The sequence below is a fragment of the Garra rufa genome, chromosome 13 (assembly GCF_049309525.1).
Source record: "Garra rufa chromosome 13, GarRuf1.0, whole genome shotgun sequence".
NCBI lineage: Eukaryota > Metazoa > Chordata > Actinopteri > Cypriniformes > Cyprinidae > Garra > Garra rufa.
The window spans coordinates 45,970,205-45,997,399 of NC_133373.1; the positions used below are offsets into that span (position 1 = coordinate 45,970,205).

The window sequence follows — 27,195 nt, forward strand, 5'->3', positions numbered from 1 at the left end:
TTACTTGTTATATTTATTTAAATAAAATTTTTTTAATTACATTTATTATTATTTTATATATTTATATATTATATATTTTATAGAAATCATGTTTTTTTGTTAATTTATATATTTTTATATCGTTTTTTTATTATTATTGCCTTCTGCACAATATAGGTTGTTTTATTTTGTTATTTTGTTTTATTTTTAATATATCTTTACTCTTCTGCAAGATACAGAAACCTACTTATTTTATTTTTCATTTTTTAGTTTGTACCCACATTTTATTTTATTTATTAAATTGTATATATTGTATGCGTTTAATTTTTTTTTTAATAATTGTACTTTTCATTGTAATTTCTTTATTTTCAGAATCCTTCTGAAAAATGCCATTTAAAAAACCTATTTATTTTATTTTTCATAAATATTTTTAATTTGCTTTTAATGTTTTTAAATAATTTTAAATAGATTTTTACCCATATTTTTTATTCTTCATTATTTGTCATGATTTATTTTATTTTTTAATCATTTTATTGTGTTTTATTACTTGTTATATTTATTTAAATTAAATTTTTTTAATTACATTTATTATTATTTTATATATTTATATATTATATATTTTATAGAAATCATGTTTTTGTTTTGTTAATTTATACATTTATATATTTATATTTTATGTTAATATTGCCTTCTGTAGAATTTAGATTGTTTTGTTAGTTTGTTTTATTTTTTATATTTTTTATTCTTCTGCAAAATATATTTTTATATATAAAATTTTCATTTTTTAGTTAGTACCCTTTTTGTACCCATATTTTATTTTTATTTTATTTATTAAATTGTACATTTGTATTGTATGTGTTTTATAACATTTTTCTTAATAATTTTACTTTTTATTGTAGTTTATTTATTTTCAGAATCCTTCTGAAAAATACCATTTAAAAAAAACTATTTATTTTTTTATTTTTTCATTTTCATTTAAAATGACGTCATATATTTCTTGTGTAATGGTTTATTTGGTATGAACTGGTTTGGTGGTGTTCTTTAACGCTGATGTTCAGAGTTGTTGATCTACGGTCGTCCGGTGTACGTCACACTCATCGCCCGGCGCTCCAGCCGTTTTGCAGGGACGCGTTTCCTCAAGCGAGGAGCGAACTGTGAGGTACACGCTTGTTCACACACTCCTGACGGACGGACCATGTGCTCTTTTGTACGGCGTTGGTCACACGTAACCCGTCCGGCACGAGCCGTGCTTCTGCTGTATTTATCTGTGTGTTCAGGTGCGATTATGTCACGCTCATTAAAGCTTCACTAAGCTCTCTGTGATGCTTTATGATGCTGAAGATGCTTTGAAAAACTGCACAGCGACACATTTCAGATACTCATTGAACTATTAGTTCTGTCAAATCACTAGGTTGTCCAAAAGCTCAAATACAGCATTATTTTAATTTTATAGCCTTCTGCAAAATATTGTTTTATTTTATTTTATTTCTTTATTTTGGGGTCAGCAAGATTTTTTTTTAATTAGTACAGAAAGTTTTTATCAAAAAAAAAAATCAAAAACTACTTTTAACATTTCATTTTAGTAACTAAAAAATATATATAACATTTTTTATTAGATTTTTTTTTATTTTTAACAGAGAAAACATTACCCCGTGTTTGAATGTGTGTACTTCTAATAAATTAATTCAAAATTTTACTTTTTTACATTTTGTACCCTTCTGCAAAATGCATTTTATTTTATTTTTTATTTTAATTTATTTTATTTTTTATTTTTTATTTTTTTATTATTTTGAGGTCAGTAAGATTTTTTTTTCGCTTCAGTACAGAAAGTATGCCAACACAGCCATCAGAGTCTTTATTAAAAAAAAAAATCAAAACCTACTTTTTACATTTAATTTTAGTAAATAAAAAAAAATATATATTACATTTTTTTTTATTTATCTTTGATTTTTAACACAGAAATCATACCCCATGTTTGAATATGTGTACTTCTCGTAATAATTTCATTCAAAATTTAACTTTTTTACATTTTGTACCCTTCTGCAAAATGCATTTTATTTTATTTTATTTTATTTTTTACTTTTTTACACATTTCATTTTAGTAAATAAAAAAAAAGAATTTTAATTTTTCCATTTTTTAAAATCTTTTTTTAAAACATACCCCATGTCTGAATGTGTACTTCTCTTAATAATTTCATTTAAAATTTTACTTAATGTTATTAATTAATTTATAATTTTTTACATGTTGTACCCTTCTGCAAAATACAGTTTAATATTTATTTTAAAACCTACTTTTTACATTTCATTTAATATATATATATATATATTAAATGAAATGTAAAAAATTAGGTATATATATATATTTATATATATTTATATATATTTTTTTTACATTTTGTTCTCTTCTGCAAAATACAGTTTAATATTTTCTTTATTTATTTTTGTGTATTTTCATGTATTTTTGGTTATTTTAGTTTAAAGTTTTAGGGTCAGTAAGATTTTTTTTCCCCTATTTAGTACAGAAAGTATGCAAACACAACCATCAGAGCCTTTATCAAAAAACCCTACTTTTTACAATTAATTTTAGTAAATAAACCAAAAAAAAAAGTTTTTATTTTATTTATTCTTTTTATTTATCTTTGATTTTTGTCTGAATATGTGTACTTCTCGTAATAATTTCATTTAAATTTTAACAATGTTTTTTTATTTTATTTTATTTTATTTTTTTACACTTTATTTAATTTTTTATTTCTTTATTTAAAAAAAAACTACTTTTACATTTTATTTTAATAAGTAAAAAAACAAACTTTTTTATATATTATTTTAAATATAGTTAAAACCTACTTTTTTTTTTTTTTTAAGTTTTATTTTATTTTTGAATTTCAGAGCTAAAAAAAAGTGTATTTCTCTACTAAATACTATGCAAAAAGCAGTATGTCAGATGATTGTGCTGATATTTTCAGGGCGACGTGGCGAACGAGGTGGAGACGGAGCAGATCATCCACGACGCGTCGGTCATGTCGCTGACGGCGGGCAGTTCCTCCTCCTGTGTTCAGGTCAGAGGTTCGGTTCCTCTATACTGGTCCCAGGACATCTCCACCATGATGCCTAAACCACCCATACGCTGTAAGAAACACTTTCTGTTTATGACCTCACCACTACTTCCTGTTTATTAGCTCAAAGTGCAGCCTTCACCCTCCTTCAGGACAGGGAGGGATGATTTCTAAAAACACATTTACCTGCTTAAAGGTTTTGTTTGGTTAGTTTTTTTAGGTGCTCAAAGCACCGGACATGAATGATTTTACAGCTTGTTTAAATGTGCAATATTAGGTTTGAACATTTCAAAGGTGTGTTCTGAATAAAAACATCTAGTCAGACCCTGAAATGGCAGATTTTGCATATGGATGTCTTCATGATGGTGGTTTATATAGATGAACTGTCTCTGACCCCAAAGTCAGACAAAACAAAGTCTGCGGCCATTTCACGCTGATGCACATCCATGTCAGGATTGTTGATTTGTAAAACTAGAGCCATCTAGTTTTACAGTTGCTTTCCACGTGCAATTCTGCAAAATACAGCGGAAACCTACATTTGTGATAACATTTTATTTTGTTATTTTCATTCTTTTTTCTTATGTTTCCTGTATATTTTTGTACCCTTCTGAAAATTTTTCTGGAAATTTCAGAAATAAAGGAAATAAAATAAGTAGTTTTGAACTATTTTTCAGAAGTGTACAAAAATTAATATATTTATTTATTTATTTATTTATTTATTTATTTATTTACTTGCCTTCTGCAAAATACTGCTAAATCCAACCTCTGCTGGTATTGCATGGCTTCTAGATTTTTTAATTATATTTTTTATTAGAACTGTTTATTATTATTTTTTGTACCTTTCTTAAAAATACAGATAAAACTAACAATTTTATTGTTTTTTAATATTTATTTTCTTTTGTACCCTTCGCTAAATATTTTATTTTATTTTTATTTTTATTTATTATTTTTATTTTTATTTTTATTATTTTATTTTATTTTATTTTATTTTATTTTATTTTATTTTATTTTATTTTATTTTATTTTATTTATTTATTTTATTTCCTTCTGCAAAATACAGCTAAATCCAACCTGGTATCACATGGCTTCTAGTTTTTTTATTGTACCTTTTTAAAACCTGTTTATTTTATTTTTTAAGTTTTGTACTGTTCTTCAGAACACAGTTAAAACCAACATTTCTTTTGTTTTTCAGTGTATACTTTTTATTTTGCTCCTATCTGCTAAATATTTTTTATTTTGTTTAATTTTATTTTAGTCTTCTGCAAAATATATATATATATTTTTTTTTTTATTTGGGTAATTTTGTTTTAGTTTTTTTAATTGTGTATTTACCAAATACCAAAAAAAAAAAAATATTTTGTACCCTTTGCTAAATACATTAATCATTTTTTTTAATAAATAAAAATTAAATAAATAGCAAAATACAGCTAAATCCAACCTCTGATGGTATCACATGCCTTCTAGTTTTTTATACCTTTCTAAAACCTCTTTTTTTGTTTTGTACCCTTCTGTTAAATAAATTTTATTTAATTTATTTTGTTTATTTTTTACCTTTCTACAAAATACAGAAACCTATTTATTTTATTTTGTATTTTTTTTTTTTTGTACCCTTTGCTAAATACATTAATCATTTTTTTTATAAATAAAAATTTAATAAATAAATAGCAAAATACAGCTAAATCCAACCTCTGATGGTATCGCATGCCTTCTAGTTTTTTTTTTATACCTTTCTAAAACCTCTTTTTTTGTTTTGCACCCTTCTGTTAAATATATTTAATTTAATTTATTTTGTTTATTTTTTTACTTTTCTACAAAATACAGAAACCTATTTATTTTATTTTGTATTATTTTTTTTATTTTTTTATTTTGTACCCTTTGCTAAATACATTAATCGTTTTTTTAATAAATAAAAATTAAATAAATAGCAAAATACAGCTAAATCCAACCTCTGATGGTATCGCATGCCTTCTAGTTTTTTTATACCTTTCTAAAACCTCTTTTTTTGTTTTGTACCCTTCTGCTAAATATATTTAATTTAATTTATTTTGTTTATTTTTTTTACCTTTCTACAAAATACAGAAACCTATTTATTTTATTTTGTATTATTTTTTAATTTTTTTAATTTGTACCCTTTGCTAAATACACAAAAAAGATTTTTATTTAATTAAACAATGATTTATTTTATTTTATTGCCTTGTGCAAAATACATCTAAAACGTACTTCTGATGGTATTGCATGGCTTCTGATTGGACCTAGTTGGTTTAGAGAGTTTATCAGCTGAACTACCGTTGAACCCCCTTAAATCAGCAACAAACCAGTTACCTTTTTTTAGAAACCAAGCTTTTTTAGAGCTGTTTTTTTCCCAGCAGGAAGTTTAGGAGGGTTCAGGAGGCATTCTGGCTCAATTTCAAGTTCTGAAGTTACTTCTTTGAAAGTTTCTGCATATCCACTCCAATATTTACGTCAGTATACAGAAGAAAAGATCTGCCGCTATTTTTAATTTCACCTGAGTATCATTTGTTAGCAGATTCTTCTGTTTGATGACATCCTCGGGGCCGTCTGAGGATCTCTCATCTTCTTGCTTTATCTCTTTCTGCATGTTGCTGCTGAACCCATTTCACCGTTTCTCATCCAAAGCAAGATGACATTTCATACATACAGCGGCTCATGCTGATCCAGCCGCGAGCTCGCTGCTTATCTTAGATTAGTGACCGCCATTGTCCTCAACTTCTGTGTGTGTGTGTGTGTGTGTGTGTGTGTGTTTGCTTGGACTTTTTCCTCCAAATGGAAGATTACTGTCCAACACAAATTCTGTGGGGCTTGTGATGCATCAGTGCTTTGAAAGCATCGCAGAACTGCAGTTATTGGCAGGACATCGACATGTTTAAATGTGAGGAAAAACACAAATCAAAGACTTTTTGATGAATTGAACTAGTCCAATCACTGTAATCCAGACAAAAACAGCCCATTGATCTTGTTGTTTTAAAACGTTTCACAGGAGACCATTTTTTCCTAAGCATTATATAAAAATTGACACTTCCGAAGCTTTTTTATGTTCAATTTTTTCTGATTTTCATCATCATGTCCAAAAAAACACATAATTATACACTGTAAAAAAAAAAAAAAAAAAAAGTTGTTTCAACTTAAAATAATTTGTTACCCCACTGACTTAAATTAAGTTTATTCAACTATATCCAGGTTGTAACTTAAATTAACGTTACTTAACGTGACTTAAAATTTCAAGTTGACTAAACTAAATTTAAGTCAGCGGCGTAACAAACTATTTTACGTTGAAACAATATTTTTTACAGTGTAAATTAAAAAAGTGATAAAAAGCCAAAATTATGATGTAATAAGTAATATGAAATAAAAAGTGGAAATTAAGACATATTTAAGTTATAATTTGACTCTTTATGTCGTAATTATTCATTTTATCAATAATGATGACTTAGTATTTCATAATTATGACATTTTATGTCCGCATTTGTCTTATGGTGACTTACTATGTCAATTTCGATTCAATATTGTAATTGACTTTTTGTCATAATAATGACTTATATCTCATAATGATGACTTGGTATCTCATAATTTTAGATTAATATCATAATTACGACTTTTTATGCCATAATAATTGCTTTTGTCTGAGAATGATCACTTGTTATCTCATAATTTGGACTATATTACAATTAAGACATTTGTCTCATAATAGTGACTTAGTATCTCAATTCTGACTTAATATTATAATTGACTTTTATCTCATAATGATGACTAGTTATCTCATAATTTAGACTTGTAATTATGACTTTTCATGTCATAATAATGACGACTTAGTATCTCATAATTTGGACTTTATATCACAATTATGACTTTGTCTCAGAATAATGACTTATCTCATTATAGTGGCTTAGTATCTCAATTCTCACTAAATATTATAATTGACTTTTTATGTCATAACAACTTATCTCATAATGAAGATTAGTTATCTCATAATTTCGATTTATAATTATGACTTTTCTTGTCATAATGACGTTTATCTCATAATGAAGACTTAGGCCCAGTTTCATAAACAGGCCTTAGCCTAAACCAGGATTAGGCCATAGTTCAATTAGGACATTTAAGTCATTTTTATAAACGTACTTTAGAGAAAAACATTGCTGGTGTTCGCCTTCAGACAAAACAAAGGCACTGATATATTTTAAGATCTATCAATGCAGGTTTCTTACAGTTGAAGCAGCTCTTCAGCTTACATTTTAGTCTAGGACTAGGTTTAAGCCTTGTCTGTGAAACCAGGGGTTAGTGTCTCATAATTTTAACTTTATATCATAATTAAGACTTTTGTCTCAGAATAATGACTTAACTTATTATAGTGGCTTAGAATCTCAATTCTCACTTAATATTATAATTGACTTTTTTATGTCATAATAACTTTTATCTCATAATGATGACTAGTTGTCATAATTTCGACTTTCGATTATGACTTTTCCCCCCGGTTTCACAGACAGGGCTTAAGCCTAGTCCTAGACTAAAATGTAAGTCTGAACTGTTTCAACTGAAATAAACTTGCACTGACTGATCTTAAAATATATCAGTGTCTTTTTTTTGTTTTAAGATGCACACCACTAATGTTTTTTTTCTAAGCATGTTTATAAAAATTACTTAAATGTCCTAATTGAACTATGACCTAATCCTGGCTTAGTCTAAGCCCTGTCTGTGAAACCAGGCCTTTATGTCATAATGCCTTTTATCTCATAATGAAGACTTAGTATCTCATAATTTGGACTTTATATAATAATTGATTTTCGTCTCAGAATAATTACTTTTTATTTCTGACTTTATATTATAATTTGCTTTTTATGTCATAATAACGACCTTCGTCTAATAATGAGGACTTGTTTATCTCATAATTTCCACTTATCATAATTGTCTTTTCAAGTTATAGTGACTTTTATCTCATAATGAAGACTTAGTATCTCATAATTTAGATTTTATATAATAATTATGATTTTTGTCTCAGAATAATTACTTCTTATTTCTGACTTTATTTTATAATTAGCTTTTTATGTCATAATAACGACCTTCGTCTAATAATGAGGACTTAGTATCTCATAATTTCCACTTATCATAATTGACTTTTCAAGTTATAATGACTTTTATCTCATAATGAAGACTTAGTATCTCATAATTTGGACTTTATATAATAATTATGACTTTTGTCTCAGAATAATGACTTCTTATTTCTGACTTTATGTTATAATTAGCTTTTTATGTCATAATAACGACCTTCGTCTAATAATGAGGACTTAGTATCTCATAATTTCCACTTATCATAATTGACTTTTCAAGTTATAATGACTTTTATCTCATAATGAAGACTTAGTATCTCATAATTTCCACTTATCATAATTGACTTTTCAAGTTATAGTGACTTTTATCTCATAATGAAGACTTAGTATCTCATAATTTCCACTTATCATAATTGACTTTTCAAGTTATAATGACTTTTATCTCATAATGAAGACTTAGTTTCTCATAATTTCCACTTATCATAATTGACTTTTCAAGTTATAGTGACTTTTATCTCATAATGAAGACTTAGTTTCTCATAATTTCCACTTATCATAATTGACTTTTCAAGTTATAATGACTTTTATCTCATAATGAAGACTTAGTTTCTCATAATTTCCACTTATCATAATTGACTTTTCAAGTTATAATGACTTTTATCTCATAATGAAGACTTAGTTTCTCATAATTTCCACTTATCATAATTGACTTTTCAAGTTATAATGACTTTTATCTCATAATGAAGACTTAATATCTCATAATTTCCACTTATCATAATTGACTTTTCAAGTTATAATGACTTTTATCTCATAATGAAGACTTAGTTTCTCATAATTTCCACTTATCATAATTGACTTTTCAAGTTATAATGACTTTTATCTCATAATGAAGACTTAGTTTCTCATAATTTCCACTTATCATAATTGACTTTTCAAGTTATAATGACTTTTATCTCATAATGAAGACTTAGTATCTCATAATTTCCACTTATCATAATTGACTTTTCAAGTTATAATGACTTTTATCTCATAATGAAGACTTAGTATCTCATAATTTCCACTTATCATAATTGACTTTTCAAGTTATTATGACTTTTATCTCATAATGAAGACTTAGTATCTCATAATTTCCACTTATCATAATTGACTTTTCAAGTTATTATGACTTTTATCTCATAATGAAGACTTAGTATCTCATAATTTGGACTTTATATAATAATTATGACTTTTGTCTCAGAATAATGACTTCTTATTTCTGACTTTATGTTATAATTAGCTTTTTATGTCATAATAACGACCTTCGTCTAATAATGAGGACTTAGTATCTCATAATTTCCACTTATCATAATTGACTTTTCAAGTTATAATGACTTTTATCTCATAATGAAGACTTAGTTTCTCATAATTTCCACTTATCATAATTGACTTTTCAAGTTATAATGACTTTTATCTCATAATGAAGACTTAATATCTCATAATTTCCACTTATCATAATTGACTTTTCAAGTTATAATGACTTTTATCTCATAATGAAGACTTAGTTTCTCATAATTTCCACTTATCATAATTGACTTTTCAAGTTATAATGACTTTTATCTCATAATGAAGACTTAGTTTCTCATAATTTCCACTTATCATAATTGACTTTTCAAGTTATAATGACTTTTATCTCATAATGAAGACTTAGTATCTCATAATTTCCACTTATCATAATTGACTTTTCAAGTTATAATGACTTTTATCTCATAATGAAGACTTAGTATCTCATAATTTCCACTTATCATAATTGACTTTTCAAGTTATAATGACTTTTATCTCATAATGAAGACTTAGTATCTCATAATTTCCACTTATCATAATTGACTTTTCAAGTTATAATGACTTTTATCTCATAATGAAGACTTAGTATCTCATAATTTGGACTTTATATAATAATTATGACTTTTGTCTCAGAATAATGACTTCTTATTTCTGACTTTATGTTATAATTAGCTTTTTATGTCATAATAACGACCTTCGTCTAATAATGAGGACTTAGTATCTCATAATTTCCACTTATCATAATTGACTTTTCAAGTTATAATGACTTTTATCTCATAATGAAGACTTAGTTTCTCATAATTTCCACTTATCATAATTGACTTTTCAAGTTATAGTGACTTTTATCTCATAATGAAGACTTAGTTTCTCATAATTTCCACTTATCATAATTGACTTTTCAAGTTATAATGACTTTTATCTCATAATGAAGACTTAGTTTCTCATAATTTCCACTTATCATAATTGACTTTTCAAGTTATAATGACTTTTATCTCATAATGAAGACTTAGTTTCTCATAATTTCCACTTATCATAATTGACTTTTCAAGTTATAATGACTTTTATCTCATAATGAAGACTTAGTATCTCATAATTTCCACTTATCATAATTGACTTTTCAAGTTATAATGACTTTTATCTCATAATGAAGACTTAGTATCTCATAATTTCCACTTATCATAATTGACTTTTCAAGTTATAATGACTTTTATCTCATAATGATAATGCAGTATCTCATAATTTCAACTTTTCATGTCATAACAACGACTTTTATCTCAATGTTGAACTTTATGACTTAGTACCTCTTGATTTCAACATTTTATCTCATAATCGTGACTTTGTATCTGTAAGTAAATAAGCACAATTACTAGAAAAGGAACTTTTAAGACAATTATTTCTTTTCTCACTTTTTGGCAAATTAAACTGATCCAGTCGCTCAAATCTGCAGAAAAACACCATGTTGATCTCATTTTTTAAGAATCCAGTTTTAGAGGATCGTGTTCTCCCCTGGTGTTATATCAAAAATAACACTGGGATACGACCCAAAGCTCGTATTTATGATAAATTATATGTGATTTTCTTCATTTCCAGACTCATCATCCTCAGCGCTTACTCATCTTTCTAATACATTATGCAATTTGCCTGATGCAATGTTCTTCTGTCAGAAGAAGATGAGGGTTTATGAAGAATGTTTTCTGTAATTAGGTCATTTCGGTAAAGGTTTAAAACAGTGCTGGCACAAAGGGCGTCCAGGATAACAGATATCGATTTTCTGCTAAACAAAAACCGGAGAAAAGTTGTTACGCAAGGCTCGAGTCTCGGCCATCTTTCATTGATTGTTTGGCTTGCTGCAAGAAGATGAGACACAGTTTTTCTCTTTCACCGCTAACATGCATCACGCTGCAAGCTTTGTCTGACCCGCTGAAGGACTTTTCAGTTCACAAGCGTTTGATTACGCCGACTTTGAATACGTTTTGTGTGGCGTTAATGAATCCATGTAATAGAGAGATTTGTGTATGCGAGAGAACCTCGTTCTCATAACCTACTTCCAGGAGTGTTTTGTATGTTGTGCGCTAATCTGTTTATAGGTGTGTAACTGCACTGTTAGATTGTAGCCGGCTGCTCAGAACAGACTTATGACCTACATAGTGCGCATTGATTTGTCTTCAGTGGTTCATGTCATGTTCATATGGAAGCCCAAATCGTATATAGTCTTAATCATAATTTTGACATAAGAAGTTGTAAATTTAGCAAATTTTACAAATTTATTACAAATAAAACACTGAAATAAGTACATTGCATAAGTATTCATACCCTTAACTCAGTACATAGTCGAAGCACCTTTACAGCCTCAAGTCTTTTGTGTCTGATGTGACAAGCTTTGCACATCTGGATTTGGCAATTATCTGCCATTCTTTGCCTCACCTTTTCTCCTCTCCATCTCTGTCAGCTTGGATTTCTAGAGTCCTAGTTGTTCCAATCGTCTTCCATTATGGAGAATGCTTCTGTCAACCTTCAATGCAGCAAATTTTTTTCTGAACTCTTCCCTAGATCATCGCCTTAACGCAAGTCTGTCACTGAGCTCTACAGGCAGTTATCTTGACCTCAGGACTTGGTTTTTGCTCTGATATGCATTTTCAGCTGTTAGACCTTTTCTGAGAGGTGTGTGCCTTTCTAAATCAGACTCATTCAAATGAATTTGCCACAGTTTAACTCCACTCCAAGTGTAGGAACATCTAGAAGCAATATGAATGCTCCTGAGATACATTTCGAGTGTCCCAGAAAAGGGTATGAATACTTATGCAACAGGATCTTTTCAGTTTTTTATTTTTAATAAATTTGCACAAATGTTAAAAACCTATTTTTTGCTTTGCCATTATGGAGTAGGGAGTGTAGATTGATGTGGGAAAAAAAGTAATTTAAAGTAGTTTAACATAAGGCAGCAACATAACAAAATGTGTAAAAAATGAAGGGGTATGAATAATTTCGCAAGGCACTGTAAACATGTCAAAAATGTAAGATATTGAATCGAAATATAAGACAAGACAGTCAAAATGATGAGATACTGAGTCATAATTATGATAGAAAAGTCAAGAAATGTAAGATGCGAAGACGTAACTACGACAAAAAGTACAAATTATGAGATACTAAGCCATAGTTATGACACCAAATTAAAACAGATACTAAGTTAGTTATAGTTATGACATGAGATTCACAAATGTAAGATGCTAAGTCATAATTATGATGTAAATATTCAAAGTTATGAGATACTAAATCGTTATGAACTAAATCAAAATTATGAGATGTTAATCCGTAATTATAATAAATAGTCAAAATTATGAGATATAATTACGAACAAAATTAAAACAGAGATAGTAAATTAGACTTATGACATAAAAAGTAAAAATTAGATACTAAGTCATATTTGACAAGTCAATTTTGATTTCGTAAATCATAATTATGACAAAAATAAACAAATAATGAGATACTAAGTTATTGGCGTGAATAAAAAATGTAAGATGCTAAGTCATAACTATGACAAAAAGTACAAATTATGCGATATTAAGCCATAGTTATGACACAAAATTAAAACAGATGCTAAGTTATAGTTATGACATAAAAAAGTAAAAATTATGAGATACTGAGTGATAGTTATGACATGAAATTCACAAATGTAAGATGCATAAATCATTATCACATATTGACTCTTTATGTCAAATTTAAACGTACTAAATCATAATTGAGATAAAAGGTTGAGAGTGAGATACTAAATTATAATTATGAGGAAGAAATGTTATAATTATTAGAGAATAAGTAATAAAGTCATTTCATAGTACGAAAGTAATAAATTGAGTTACTATTTTTTACTTTTTAATTAAAAGAGCTGATTGAAATATTATCTCTGGCATCAGCTAGTCTTTGAAGGACACGTTTTGTAAGACCCAGGAAAACATTTGCAATTTGAGGAATATTACACAGAATTTAACCTTTTTATGAGAATTGTATTAAATGTTTGATTATAATCTGTATCTGCCATGAAATGACATTTAGAAGCTTGTATGGTATTAAACTCAAATGCAAATGCAAAAAACAAAATCGGTATTAACTGAACCATCCTGAAAACAATTTTTTGCATTTGATTTTTTTTTTTTAGTAATTTGACACGTGATTGAAATGTGAACTCATTTGATTTAAAACAACTCTGAATTCATGTCTTCCATCCTCCGCAATAATTTCTGTAAAAACCTTATTAAAATCGTATTAAAATAATAATAATTAAAATAATTTTTTCTCTCTCAGTGGACCAGGCCGATCCATACGCTCACATCGCTGCCCTTCACTTTGATCAGATGCTGCAGAGGTTTGGTTCGCCCATCATCATCCTCAACCTCGTCAAGGTGAGATTCAGTATTTCCCGTTCCAGAATCTCAACGACTTCCATTTCACCCCAAAATCAGGAGGAAATTATACTTTGCGTAAAGAGGAACCACTAAAATGTCAATACTGTAGCACTGTAAAACATGTTTATTGGTCAGTTCCATTTTTTATTTCCTTCTATGAGGACAAACTTTAAACGACAACTTTTTGTACCATGGACTAAAAAAAGTCGTTATGACACAAGTCAGAATTATGAGATATTAAATAATAATTATGAGATGCTAAGCCATAAATATAACAAAAAGTCAAAATTATGAAGTCTCAAGAAGGACTCAAGAAAACATACAATTTTATCAGATGTACAACTAGGTTGTATGGAATTGCATAAACTTAAAAAAGCTGAATTTTATTGAACATTTGATTATGATCTGCAATAAAGTAGCCTTAAAAATATGGCAATACATTTAAATGAAAACAATCTAAATATTTAGCATTAAAAAATAAATACTATTTGTTTAGGATCATATCGCATTAAATATTTTGTTGCATATTGTGTTGCAAATGCTGTTTTGAGCTCCTTTTTACGCTGCTTTTCATATGCAAAGCAAGTTTTTTTATATAGCACATTTCATACACAATGGTAATTCAAAGTGCTGAACAGAACAGGAGTTAAAATAATCATAAACAAATTAATAATAATCACAACAATAAAAACAAAGAATTTAGGAACATTTAAAATCATTTAAAAATGGATTTAAAATTAATTAAAAGAGTTAAGAATAAAAATAATTATACATTAAATACAGTGCAATTAATTTTTTAAAGTTATAGATTAATTTGATCCGAGAAAAAAAAAAAAGAGTAAAAATTGTGAAATATTATTACAATTTAATATAGCCTTTTTCATTTGTGAATATATTATAAAATGTAATTTATTCCTGTGATCAAAGCTGAATTTTCAGCATTATTACGCCGGTCAAATCATTCTAATATGCTGATTTCCTGCTCATAAAAAGATTTATAATTATTAATGTTAAATAAGTTCATATTTTTGTGAAAGCTGTGATCAATTTTATTTTTCAGTTCTCAAAAAGAACAGCACTTATTTGAAATAAATGTCTTTAATGTCACTTTTAATCAAATGAATGTGTCCTTGCTAAATAGAAGTATTAATTTCTTTAAAAAAATGCTAATGCATGCACTCTGTGTGCTTCACATGAACACTTTTACTATCTAATGCACTTACTATAAATGCAACAGAGCGCACACATGAAGAAACGCACATGCACACTTCACTGATGTTTTTCAGTAAAGCTACTGTCCAGATTGCCCATCTCCCACGTTGGCTGTCACGAGACGCAACAGAACAAAGACCCAAATCACAGTTTGATCCAAAAACACACACACACACACACACACACACACGAGGCATGTGATGTCCGTGTGAACGCCAGGTGCCAAAAAGAGACAAAATTTAACACATACGTCTGCCTGACAGGTTGAAAACACATGTGCATGTGTGTTTGTGGCTTTGTTTCAGTGTGTGATTCACCGCATATTTTCCAGCCAGATAAAAGCATGTGACAAAAGAGGCTTAATGACCCAAATGAGGTGCATTACATGCCAAGAATGCGGTCTAATTAACTCCACACGCTCATTTGGCGTGCCGGACCATGCAGTCGTAACACGTGTGCGGTTTGTGCGTGATGTGCATGTGTGTTTGCGAGCGCATTGACCTCCAGCAGAAACTCTGTGTGTGTGTTTGTCATTGGCCTCTAATGGAGAATGTTTGTGTGGGAGGCAGAAGGCATTGTGGGCCGCAGGAGGACTCGGATGGCCGCGGAACGATTTCTATGAACTCTGGAGTCTTTGAGCAGCACGTGCAAATGTGGCCCAAGGATTGAGCGCTTGAAGCGCAGATCGATCACGTGTGTTTCTGCCTGCCGGCGTGTGTGACGGACAGATAATGTCTTACTAGTGTTCATCGTGGATTAGTCATGGCTCCCTATAGAGGAGCAGGAGGATGTGTGTTTGAGTCATCATCCACAACATGTCTGTATCCACATCTTGAGCAGCGCTGCAAACTTTCTTATTCATTCTGATTCATAGTTTATTTAAAAAAGGACTAAAAGCTGTGTTTGCATGACAAAATAAGTGATTTGTGACCCTGGACCACAAAACCAGTCATAAGGTAAAATTTTACAAAACTGAGATGTATACATCATATGAAAGCCAAGTAAATAGGCTTTCTATTGATATATGGTTTGTTAGGATAGGATAATATTTGGCCGAGATACATCTATTTGAAAATCTGGAATCTGAGGGTGCAAAAAAATCAAAATACTGAGAAAATCACCTTTAAAGTTGTCCAAATTAAGTTCTTAACAGTGCATATTACTAATCAAAAATTACATTTTGATATATTTATAGTAGGAATTTGACAAAAAATCTTCATGGAACATGATCTTTACTTAATATCCTAATGATTTTTGGCATAAAAGAAAAATCAATAATTTTGACCCATACAATGTATTTTTGGCTGTAGCTACAAATATACCCCAGCGACTTAAGACTGGTTTTGTGGTCCAGGGTCACATTTATGCATTTAATACACATTATTAGTGTAAAAATTGCGTATTCAGTGCATAGCGCTGAAACCCTGTTGTAATTGTTAGAATGCCCAAGGATCAGCAATCTCCATTTAAAACTGGTCGTTCAGACCAAACCGTAAGTCGTAGAGACTTGAAACTTGGAGGAATGGTAGTACTCACAGCGTCGACAATGACACCAAAGCTCGCCCCAATCGGCCTGACGGGGGCGCTACAGCGCTTAAAAGTACAAAATCGTTCATAACTCATTAATTGTCAATTGCAGGCTCAAGTGTCTGATGTTGTTGGAATCCTTGGTTTACGCCGGACAAAACGCACACCTCAGATTCGATCATGAGCCAAAGGTATTTTGTATTTTTTTGGAAAAACCTACTTTTGCAAACTAGTCCTAGGTTTTTCGCCCGTTCAGAACCAAACCAGTGCAGAAAGAGTCTCTGGAGAGTGAATATCAATAATTTGCAAAAACATTTTTTACTTTCAACTCACTAGCTGCGATTCCATTAACCCCTTAAATTGTGCAAAATGAAATTGCAAATTGAAAATACGCCTAATAGATACACGTCAATTGCGCAAAAAGTCCGATATATTGCAAAAAAGGTTTTACGCTCGCGTGAGGTGTTTATTCAGGCAATTCGATAAAGGAATATTTCGCAAAACAGCAATGGAAACATGTTTTTTTCATATTTACAGGTCACATTCGATTAAATATAGCCAAAATCCCACAGAAATCCGTTGACTTGTCAAAAAATTACTTCTCGCGAGAGAGAAAAAAAAAGTGGTAGTCGCATAACTTTGGTTAATGGAAACGCAGTCATTTCGCAATACTTTTCAATCAACATTTATACAATATCGCCACAGTTTTGCGCAAATCTGTAATGGAAATACGCCTACTGTTGCAAAAGGTCCACCAAAACGTTTGAAAGGGGCAGGGACACTTTTAAAAAAATGCACCTATTATATATTCATATCATATGACAGAACTCCTCATTCTGGACAACTTTGCCTCTAGAACCACTGCTGTCAATCAAATCATTTGTTATATCATTTAAAAAAATATACTTTTGCGAACTAGTCCTAGGTTTTTCCCTCAATCTGTAAGAAACACTGCAGTACAATTCTCTGGAATCTCTGGGCCAATAATTATCAGTCGCAGAGTCAAGCGTCTAATGTTGTTGGAATCCTTGGCTCACGCCGGACAAAACACATGCCTCAGATTTGATCGTAAGCCTGGCAAAATTTTTGGGTATTTTGAATTTTTTTTAAAAGCCTACTTTTGCAAACTAGTCCTAGGTTTTTCACCCGATTGGAACCAAACCAGTGAAGGATTCTCTGGAGTGCGAATATCTATAATTAGAAAAGTTAAAAAAATTAACTTTTGACTTACCTTCACAAAGGGACGCAAAACATTTGAAATGGGCAAGGACACTTTTAGTAAAATGCCTATAACTCCTGAATGGAATGAGACATCTTCGTCAAACTCAGGACACTTATTTAAGAGCTCAATCCGAGGTCGGAGGAAAAAAATGCAGAGTGTAGCCACTTGGTGGTGCTATAAGATGGAAGAACCTTTAAAATGGCTATAACTACGCAACCATTTGTCCTATCAGCATGAAAATGTGCATGCACAGTGGCCATAAGTGTCTATAAGGACATTTGTGTATATACTTCAGTCTGTGTGCATTAAATGTATTTAATACACAAGTTTCACAATTTGAGTTGAATTACTGAGATAAATGAACTTTTCCATGACATTCTAATTTATTGAGATGCACCTGTATCTCTTTTGAAAAGAAATTATCATTTGTCTGTGTGGTGCATGACAAAATAAACTATTCTAGCATTAAAAGGTAGAATAAATACAGGTAAAATCAAAATAAAATAATAATAATAATACAAGTAGTCAGTCCGGCCCATGGTATTTTCTTTTATAAACTGACCTGGCCCCCCATTAAAGAAAAGAAAATTATGTGGCCCTCTCAGAAAAAGATTTGGGCACCCCTGTTCCAGGTCAATAATGTTAAAAAAAATTACTATAATGGGGTAGTTTAGAAAAGGGGCCTGTCCAAATTTACCCCAAATCCTATAAAGCCTAAAGAGAAAACTCAAAACTTCACAAAACCTGCTGAGCACATGCAATAGGTGATTCTAAACAATAATGCAAAGGTTTAAGGAGATCAGATCACAGCTGGTGCTATAACAGTCATAAATGTTAAAAAACGTAATATTTCCACAGTAAATGACCTGGATTTGGAAAAAATGCTTTTTAAATGATTGATTTTGGTGTTTACAGGCTTGCTATGTTTTTTTTTCATATGTGCTTAAATGCCTTAAAGCGCTTGAATCCTAGTAATTGCTACTTGCAGCTATATTAAAAATGTTAAAAATGTTGTGTTCTGGCAAATGTATGATAAATGTTGATGCATTGTTTTTTTCATGCAATTTCTTATGTTCTTCAAAGGAAAAATGCAGTACTTATTAATTTTGATTTATTATTTAATTTTGCATTTTAAGGGAGAAAATTGTCTGCAAAGTTGTGTTTTTATGATAAAATGCATATGATTCATGCATTTAAAACTCATTATTGGTATAGAAATGTGTGGTGAATGCTGCAGCAAGTCTCATTTTCATGCAATCTATGACATTGTCCAAAGTAAAAAAAAAATGCATAAATTTAGCATTTAATTCACAATTTTAAAATAAGACAGCAAATGATCTTACACATTTTGCAAAAAGGAAGAAAATTGTTCTCAAAGTTTCTGTATTAAAATTTTGTTGCAAATTTGGTTGAGCTTTGTTGCATTGTTTGCCAAATTTTAGCTGTATGGTTTTTTTCTAAAATGCTATATTTTTATACACTAAAAATGGTGTAAGATTTACTTTGAGACCATTCTCACTCATAAATTGCTATTAAATCTCATGAACAATTGCAATGAATCGCCAAGTGACACATTGAGTTAAATGTGAAGTTTTGAAGTAGAAAGTAAGTGAATCATACTGTAACCTTTGTTTTATTTACAATTAAGAAAATACTTTTTTCTTTTTTTTTTCTTTTTCCAAAGGTTTGCTCCAGTTTGATTTGCCTTAAATTTACTACACGTTATCAGAAAGTCATATTCTGTTTAATGTTGAGGTTGAATGGTTAGAATCAGTGTAATAATGCTTGGTTTGATGATTTTTGTCAGAAACGAGAGAAACGGAAGCATGAGAAGATCCTGAGTGAGGAGTTTTATCCCGCAATCACCAACCTGAATCAGTTTCTCCCGCCGGAGCACAGCATCGAGTACATCGCCTGGGACATGGCACGATACACAAAGAGGTGCGTAAAACTGATGAAAATGACTGTTTTTAGAAACGATTGGTTTGGAGTCTGATCATTTAAAAAGTCTCTTTTGCTCACTAGGGCTGCATTTATTTGATCAAAAATACAGTAAAAATTGTGAAATATTTTTAGTATTTCAAGTAGCTGTTTCTATATGAATATCTGTTAAAATATAATTTATTCCTGTGATCAAAGATGCATTTTCAGCATCGTTACTGCAGTCTTTAGTGTCACATGATCCTTTAGAAATCACTCTAATATACTGATTTGCTGTTCAAGTGTTGAAAACAGTTTCAGAAACAGTGCTACGTTTTATTTAGCTTTATTTTTAAATCGAAACTTTTGTTTTAGAATTGTACCTGTTTCTCTGCAGTAAACTGTGTAACGTGTTGGATCGCCTCAGTATGATCGCTGAGAATGTGGTGAAGAGGACGGGCTTCTTCGTTAATCGACCTGACTTTTATTGCCACACGTTACGTCCTGATGAAAGGTAAATGCACACACATTAATGACCCTTATAATAAACATCCGTTAGTTTAATGTGAGAATAATGTATTCCACAAAACCTAAGTCTGTTTCAGCATAAGAGGTGGAAGGAATGAATGTCTAAGTCTAAGATTATGTAAATAATGTTGCTTATGTGTTTAATAACAAATGTGTCTCATTTAAATTCACATTTATGTAATAGAAATGCCCTGATCCGTCAAACGTGTTTTTTTACATGCAAATGAGTTTGTTCCAAATCGCTTGCAGAATATTCTGCAAATGTTTGCCGTAGGGATTTAGCAGAACACTTTATTAAAGGAGAAGTTCACTTCCAGAACAAAAATTTACAGATAATTTGTACTCACCCCCTTGTCATGAAGATATTTCAAGATTGTTCTCCATATAGGGGACTTCTATGGTGCCCGCAAGTTTGAACTTCCAAAATGCAGTTTAAATGCAGCTTTGAAGAACTCGATCCCAGCCAATGAATAACAGTCTTATCTAGTGAAACAAATGGTTAATTTCTAAAAAAAAAAAACCATCTTGATGGATTTGTTTCAGCTTTTGTCTTCTCAAGATGTTAACTGATGGACTGGAGTGGTGTGGATTACTTGTGGATTATTGTGATGTTTTTATCAGCTGTTTGGACTCTCATTCTGACGGCACCCATTCACATACATTAGTGAGACAGTGATGGAATGACACATTTCTACAAATCTGATTCCTGCATCAGAAATGTATCATTCCATCATTTGCTCACCAATGGATGTGAATGGGTGCCGTCAGAATGAGAGTCCAAACAGCTGATAAAAACATCACAATAATCCACAAATGTGACTCTGGACCACAAAACCAGTCTTAAGTCGCTGGGGTTTATTTGTAGCAATAGCCAAAAATACATTGTATGGGTTAAAATAGTTGATTTTTCTTTTATGCCAAAAATCATTAGGAAATTAAGTAAAGATCATGTTCCATGAAGATTTTTTGTAAAATTCCTACTGTAAACATATCAAAATGTAATTTTTGATTAGTAATATGCATTGTTAAGAACTTAATTTGGACAACTTTAAAGGTGATTTTCTCAGTATTTTGATTTTTTTGCACCCTTGGATTCCAGATTTTCAAATAGATGTATCTCGGCCAAATATTGTCCTATCCTAACAAACCATATATCAATAGAAAGCTTATTTATTGAGCTTTCATATGATGTTTACATCTCAGTTTTGTAAAATTTAACCTTATGACTGGTTTTGTGGTCCATGGTCACAAATAGTCTACTCCAGGCCCTCGGTTAACATCTTGAGATGACAAAAGCTGAAACAAATCCGTCATTAAGACGTTTTCAACTCAAATTTGAGTTCATAATTCATCATAACGCTTCCTTCAGTGAAAAAAGTGGTCTGGTCTGAATCAGGAGAGAAATCTAGCACTGTTTACAAGCCAAAACAGCTCTAAAGAAATATGTGGCTGGATTTTAATGTGAGAGACGATAGGAGATGATTATGGAAGAAATCAGATTTGTAGAAATTTGCCATTCCATCACTGTCTCACCAATGGATGTGAATGGGTGCCATTAGAATGAGAATCCAAACAGCTGATAATAACACCACAATAATCCACAAGCAATCCACACCACTCCAGAAAGTGTGAAGAAGATGTGTTTATCGGCTGTTTGGACTTCTTACTCTGACAGCGCCCATTCACTGCAGAGGATCTTTTTTAGGTGTACTGTCTCTTTAAATAGATGACATCAAGACAGTTTCAGCTCTTGTATCATTTCTTAATTTCCTCACACACACTCAAGCTTACAAACACACTTCAAGCAATGAAAAACAGTCCGTTTTTAGTTTTCGTGTTTTGCTTATGAATTATCGTGATGTTTTCATCAGCTGTTTGGACTCTCATTCTGACAGCACCCATTCACTGCAGAGGATCCGTTTTAATTTTATTTCAAGTAAAGTTTTACTAGAAGGTTTTCCACTCCTGAAGATCTTCAAACTTCTTTTTATTTCACATGAAGGCAGTGTTTCTGCAAAGCAATAATGCTTCAGATTGAATGAATGAAAGAAGAACAGCATAATGGATCAGAGAGAATCCAACTAATACAACAAACCAATGTAATACAGCAGTTTCTATTTTGACGTTTTTCGTCCATGAATCCAGATGAGCTGCATATGTGTGCAGTGCTGCAAAGTGCAAACACAATTTCTGTCCTTGTCATAGAAGCTCAGAAAGGCCAGTGAGCTCCTGACTCACGGCTGAAGTAAATGGCAGCACTTTTGTTGTTTTGCAGCTCTTGTTGTTGTAAAGTGCTGATGGTCCACGTGTTTCACCGGTTCGTTTTCAAACACGCGAGGTGAATGTCTGAGGTGAGCAGTGGGTCTGATGATGGAGATTTGTCTGTTTTAAAACCACTCTCTTTGTTGTTCAGGTGGGGAGATCTCGGCGGAAAGGTCACACCGAATGGCAGGTTACAGGTTTGTCAACAGTCTCTGTCTTTTCTAAAGTTTTGACTCTCAGCATCAAATCTGCTGCATGTTAGCGTTCAATCTGGTCCATTCAGAAATAAAGTGTCCATCTGAATGACATATTAAACCAGTCACACTTTGCCTGATTTTACGTTATTTAAATGTAGATGCATTCTGTCAAAGATTTAATAGTTTGTAAAATTCAGACAATTATTCTTTTTCATTATAAGGATTTTTTTTTATTTGATTGACTGATTACCGTAAATTAATCGTAAAGAAGGCATGTCCTGTTATTTGCATGCTTTTAAATATTTATGAGATTTATGAGACACATTTATTTCCAAAACGTTTAAATCCCATCTTAAACTGAAACTGACAACTAAAACTGATCTTGAAGTGAATGTTAACCGAAATAAAATATGAATTAAAATTATAAAAACTATATATAAGATATATATAAAAAAACCAAACTACTAAAAATTTAAGTAACATAAAAAAACGGATTCAAAATATAAATATAAACTATTTCAACTTTTTTTTAGATATAATATATTAATAAATATAAAAATGTATTTAAAACACATTTAATAAAATAACTAAAACTAATCTATCTATCTATCTATCTACATATATATACTGCTAAATATGACAAAAAACACAAAACTATAAAAAATGTGATTTTTTTTTTTTTTTTTTATTGTAACATTTACAAATGAATTACCAAAAAAAAAAACATAATTATTTTGTTCATACATAATATACATACATAAATGTATATTTTAAAAACATTTGAATTTAAATAATATACATTAAATATTTAATTTCATGCAAAGTGCACTTTTGAGGTTGGTAAGATTTTATCTTTTTGAAAGAGGTCTCTTCTGCCCACCAAGGCTGCATTAATTTGATCAAAAATACAGTAAAATTTTTGAAATATTATTACAATTCAAAACAGCTGTTTTCTATGCGAATATCTGTTAAAATGTTATTGATTGCTGTGATCAAACCTGAATTTTGCTCCCCAAGGCTGCGCTTATTTAATCAAAAATACAGTAAAAATTGTGAAATTTTATTACAGTTTAAATCAGCTGTTTTCTATGTAAATATATCATAAATTGTAATTGATTGCTGTGATCAAACCTGAATTTTGCTCACCAAGGCTGCATTTTTTTAAATAAAAAATACAGTAAAAATTGTAAAATATTATTGCATTTTAAAATAGCTGTTTTCTATGTAAATATATGACAAAATGTAGTTTATTCCTGTGATAAAACCTGAATTTTGCTCACCAAGGTGGCATTTTTAAAATAAAAATACAGTAAAAATTGTGAAATATTATTACAATTCAAATCAGCTGTTTTCTATGTAAATATATGAAAAAAGTGTAGTTTATTCCTGTGATCAAACCTGAATTTTGCTCACCAAGGCTGCATTTGTTTAATCAAAAATACAGTAAAAATTGTGAAAATTTTAAATTTAGAACAGTTTAGAATAGCTGTTTTCAATGTAAATATCTGTTAGAATGTAATTTATTGCTGTGATCAAATCAAAATTTTGCTCACCAAGGCTGCATTTTTTAAAATCTAAAATACAGTAAAAATTGTAAAACATTATTGCAATTTAAAATAGCTGTTTTCTGTGTGAATATATGATAAAAAGTAATTGATTGCTGTGATCAAAGCTGAATTTTCAGCATCATTACTCCAGTCTTCAGTGTCACATAATTCTTTATTTTTCGTGTACTATTTCGACAGACGGGCGTTTTGAGGACGAACTGCGTGGACTGTCTGGATCGAACCAACACCGCTCAGTTCATGGTGGGTAAATGTGCTCTGGCGTATCAGCTCTACGCTCTCGGGATGATCGACAAACCCAAGCTTCAGTTCGACACGGACTGCGTCAGGTACCTGCGCAAACTCACCTTACAGCAGCCAGACGCTCATTTCTATCTCACTGATGTTGTTTATGGTGTGTTTATGTGTGCAGGTTATTTGAGGAGCTGTATGAGGATCACGGGGACACGCTGTCTCTACAGTATGGAGGATCTCAGCTGGTCCATCGGGTGAAGACGTACCGTAAGATCGCACCCTGGACGCAGCACTCCAAAGACATCATGCAGACGCTCTCACGCTACTATAGCAACGCCTTCTCAGGTAAACCCATGAACACCTGGATGCTGCTTTCATTTGTACCAAATTTACATAAGAGATATTCACATAGAAAACAGCTGTTTTAAATTATAAAAAAATGTCACAATTTTTACTGTATTTTAGATTAAATAAATGCAGCCTTGGTGAGCAAAATTCAGCTTTGATCACAGAAATAAATTATACTTTAAAAGATATTTAAAGAGAAAACAGCTATTTTAAATTGTAATAATATTTCACAATTTTTACTTCATTTTAGATTAAATAAATGCAGCCTTGGTGAGCAAAATTCAGCTTTGATCACAGCAATCAATTACATTTTATCATATATTTAAATAGAAAACAGCTATTTTAAATTGTAATAATATTTCACAATTTTTACTTTATTTTAAATTAAATAAATGCAGCCTTAGATGGCAAAATTCAGGTTTGATCACAGCAATCAATTACATTTTATCATATATTCACATAGAAAACAGCTATTTTTTTAATTAAAAAAAAAATTATTGTAATTTATATTTCAGCCTTGGTGAGCAAAATTCAGGTTTGATCACAGCAATCAATTACATTTTAATAGGTATTCACATAGAAAACAGCTATTTTAAGTAAAAATATTTAACAATTTTTACTGTATTTTAAATTAAATAAATGCAGCCTTGGTGAGCAAAATTCAGGTTTGATCACAGAAATAAATTATATTTTAATAGATATTCACATAGAAAACAGCTATTTTAAATTATACAAATATGTCACAATTTTTACTGTATTTTGAATTAAATAAATGCCGCCTTAGATGGCAAAATTCAGGTTTGATCACAGCAATCAATTACATTTTACCATATATTCACATAGAAAACAGCTATTTTAAATTGTAATAATATTTCACAATATTTTAGATAAAATAAATGCAGCCTTGGCGAGAAAAAATCATCTTTGATCACAGAAATAAATTACATTTGAACATATTTACATAGAAAATGGCTATTTTAAATTATAAAAATATTTCAAAAATTTTTACTGTATTTTTCATATAAAAATAATAAGACTTCTCCTTTCTTTATTACTAAAAAAATAAAAATAAAAACACATATTCCAAACATTTGAACAGTAGCGTACACATTTAATAATTTAGTTATTATATATTAATATATTATATTATATTATATATATATATTTTTTTTTTTTATTCCATACATTTTTTTCCATTATTTTATGATAACTATGCACATTTAAACTCATATTCTCATTACAGCAATGCAAAAAAGAATCCTTTTACACTCCAACTAGATTTTCAATGATTATTCATCACTTTTCCACACACCCGTCCATAGAAATGTGCGTATTACGTAATATTATGTTAATGTGTCACGTTTCATAAGTTAAAGATGTTCTGGAGCTAAAGAGAGAGAGAGAGAGAGAAAAAGCGGGCGAGAGACCTGTGTGAGCCATTACATCCTCCACCCGCATTTTCTCTCCTACATGAATTATTCAGATCCACCGTTGTGCCGATGGGCCGTTTTGTGTGAATTATAATGATTACATTTTATAAACGGCCGATCTCACATGTTATTTGGCCTGAGCAGAGTTGAATCGATTGTGAAACGTGCAAATGCAGGTTTATTGTCAGGTTTTGCTGAGTAATAAGTGATTTTCTGAAATCGCTCTGCACTTGGACAACATTGTTGAGTTTTTCCATGTTTATTGTGTTTCCTGACATGATTGTATCTTTTATGATTGTCGGCATAGCAACAACCCAGTTCTAGTCTCCGTGGTTACATCTCCAAACTCCAATCCCATTGGTCGATGGTGAATGTTATTGGGTCACACGGTTTCATTTTCCCGTAATTTTGCGTTTGAATGTTTAGCGTGTCATCGCTTCCTCGCGGGAGTTTGGTTTGCGCACACAAACGCTCATGTTCTAGTGTAAATTGCTGTATGTTCTCATAATAAGGTTATGATTTTAGGATATGAGTGAAATCTAATGTAACCCTGAAGTTTGCTGTAATTGTCGTTTGGTTAATTTGCCGAAGGCGCCGCATTCTAATCAAGCGCTGTGATTGTTATTACACTCATGTGAATGCTTTTGCCGTCAGCGATGCTGTGTGTTTTACATAAACAAACATGGAGAATCTGGGGAGTGTGTGTGTGTGTGTGTGTGTGTGTGTGTGTGTGTGTGTGTGTGTGTGTGTGTGTGTGTGTGTGTGTGTGTGTGTGTGTGTGTGTGTGTGTTGTGTGTGTGTGTTTGTGTGTGTGTGTGTGTGTGTGTGTGTGTGTGTGTGTGTGTGTGTGTGTGTGTGTGTGTGTGTGTGTGTGTGTGTGTGTGTGTGTGTGGAGAATTAATTAGTGATGCATCAAAACAAACGAAAAAGCTGAA

The 27,195-nt window shown here is 30.5% G+C and overlaps 1 protein-coding gene across 1 annotated transcript in view; it reads left to right on the forward strand.

Annotated features, from left to right (window-relative positions):
• The window catches only part of LOC141348585 (polyphosphoinositide phosphatase-like), a 31,134-nt gene extending 4,391 nt beyond the window's left edge, over positions 1-26,743 (forward strand). The window contains exons 3-12 of the mRNA XM_073852860.1: positions 1,038-1,138; positions 2,943-3,105; positions 13,715-13,812; positions 19,584-19,717; positions 20,094-20,210; positions 22,638-22,683; positions 24,429-24,577; positions 24,661-24,862; positions 26,568-26,627; positions 26,687-26,743. Of these exons, the coding sequence (XP_073708961.1) occupies positions 1,038-1,138; positions 2,943-3,105; positions 13,715-13,812; positions 19,584-19,717; positions 20,094-20,210; positions 22,638-22,683; positions 24,429-24,577; positions 24,661-24,862; positions 26,568-26,627; positions 26,687-26,743 (1,127 nt within the window). The remainder of the gene's footprint in view (positions 1-1,037; positions 1,139-2,942; positions 3,106-13,714; positions 13,813-19,583; positions 19,718-20,093; positions 20,211-22,637; positions 22,684-24,428; positions 24,578-24,660; positions 24,863-26,567; positions 26,628-26,686) is intronic.
• The last annotated feature ends 452 nt before the right edge of the window (positions 26,744-27,195 follow it).